Source organism: Gobio gobio (assembly GCF_949357685.1).
Source record: "Gobio gobio genome assembly, chromosome: 13".
Lineage (NCBI taxonomy): Eukaryota > Metazoa > Chordata > Actinopteri > Cypriniformes > Gobionidae > Gobio > Gobio gobio.
Genome location: NC_137106.1, coordinates 6,850,318 through 6,851,236, shown reverse-complemented (window position 1 = coordinate 6,851,236; position 919 = coordinate 6,850,318). Strand labels below are relative to the sequence as shown.

Genomic DNA, 919 nt, shown 5'->3' with positions numbered 1-919 from the left:
ACCACCTGAACTCCACCAACCACGCTATTGTACAGACACTGGTGAACTCGGTGAACAGCAACATTCCCCGGGCCTGCTGCGTCCCCACGGACCTGAGTCCCGTTTCCCTGCTCTATCTGGACGAATACGAGCGGGTCATCTTAAAAAACTACCAGGACATGGTCGTGGAGGGCTGTGGATGCCGCTGACGCCCCCCCCCAGGACTTTATTTTTCCCAATACTAAACTTTATTTATAATAAAGTAAAACACATATTTTGGAGAAGTATATATAAGATATATTTATGTTCACTATTGGGAAAATAAATATTTTAATCAACTAAAAGTTAAACTAACGTATTTTCTGATGCACATGAAGTATTCATAGTCTGTATTTATTTCTACCGCACTCATTTTTTTGGAGAATAGTTCATAGTTTTGGTAACACTTTACAATAAGGTCTAACGTTATGCATTAACAATGAGCAGTACAATATTTAGTAATCTTTGTTAACATTAGCAGCTGTTCATCGTTAGTTCAGGTCCAATAAATAATACGGTTACACTTTATTTCGATAGTCCACTTTAAACATTCTACTAACTATAAGTAACTTTGCTACTACATGTCAACTAACTGTCAATTGAGTATTAGTTGACTTTCAGTAGACTGGTAGGTTATGGTTAGGTGTTAGGGTTCAGGTTAGTAAAATAAGTTGAATTGTAGTTGCCAAGTTACTTATAGTCAGTAGAATGTCTGTTGCGGACCAACAAAATAAAGTTTTAGTAAATATTAATCAGACAGTCTACAAATACTCTAATGACAGTTAGTTGACATGTAGTTGCAAAGTTACTTATAGTTAGTAGAATGTCTAAAGTGGACTATCAAAATAAAGTGTTACCAATAAGACAGATGCAAATATTGATTTTAATGTATTAGTAATAG

The 919-nt window shown here is 35.4% G+C and overlaps 1 protein-coding gene across 1 annotated transcript in view; it reads left to right on the top strand.

Annotated features, from left to right (window-relative positions):
• Positions 1 to 319, top strand: part of bmp2a (bone morphogenetic protein 2a) — a 3,909-nt gene extending 3,590 nt beyond the window's left edge. The window contains exon 2 of the mRNA XM_079833356.1: positions 1 to 319. This exon is cut by the window's left edge and continues 651 nt beyond it. Coding sequence (XP_079689482.1) covers positions 1 to 188 — 188 coding nt within the window. The 3' untranslated portion in view covers positions 189 to 319.
• Positions 320 to 919: the final 600 nt, after the last annotated feature.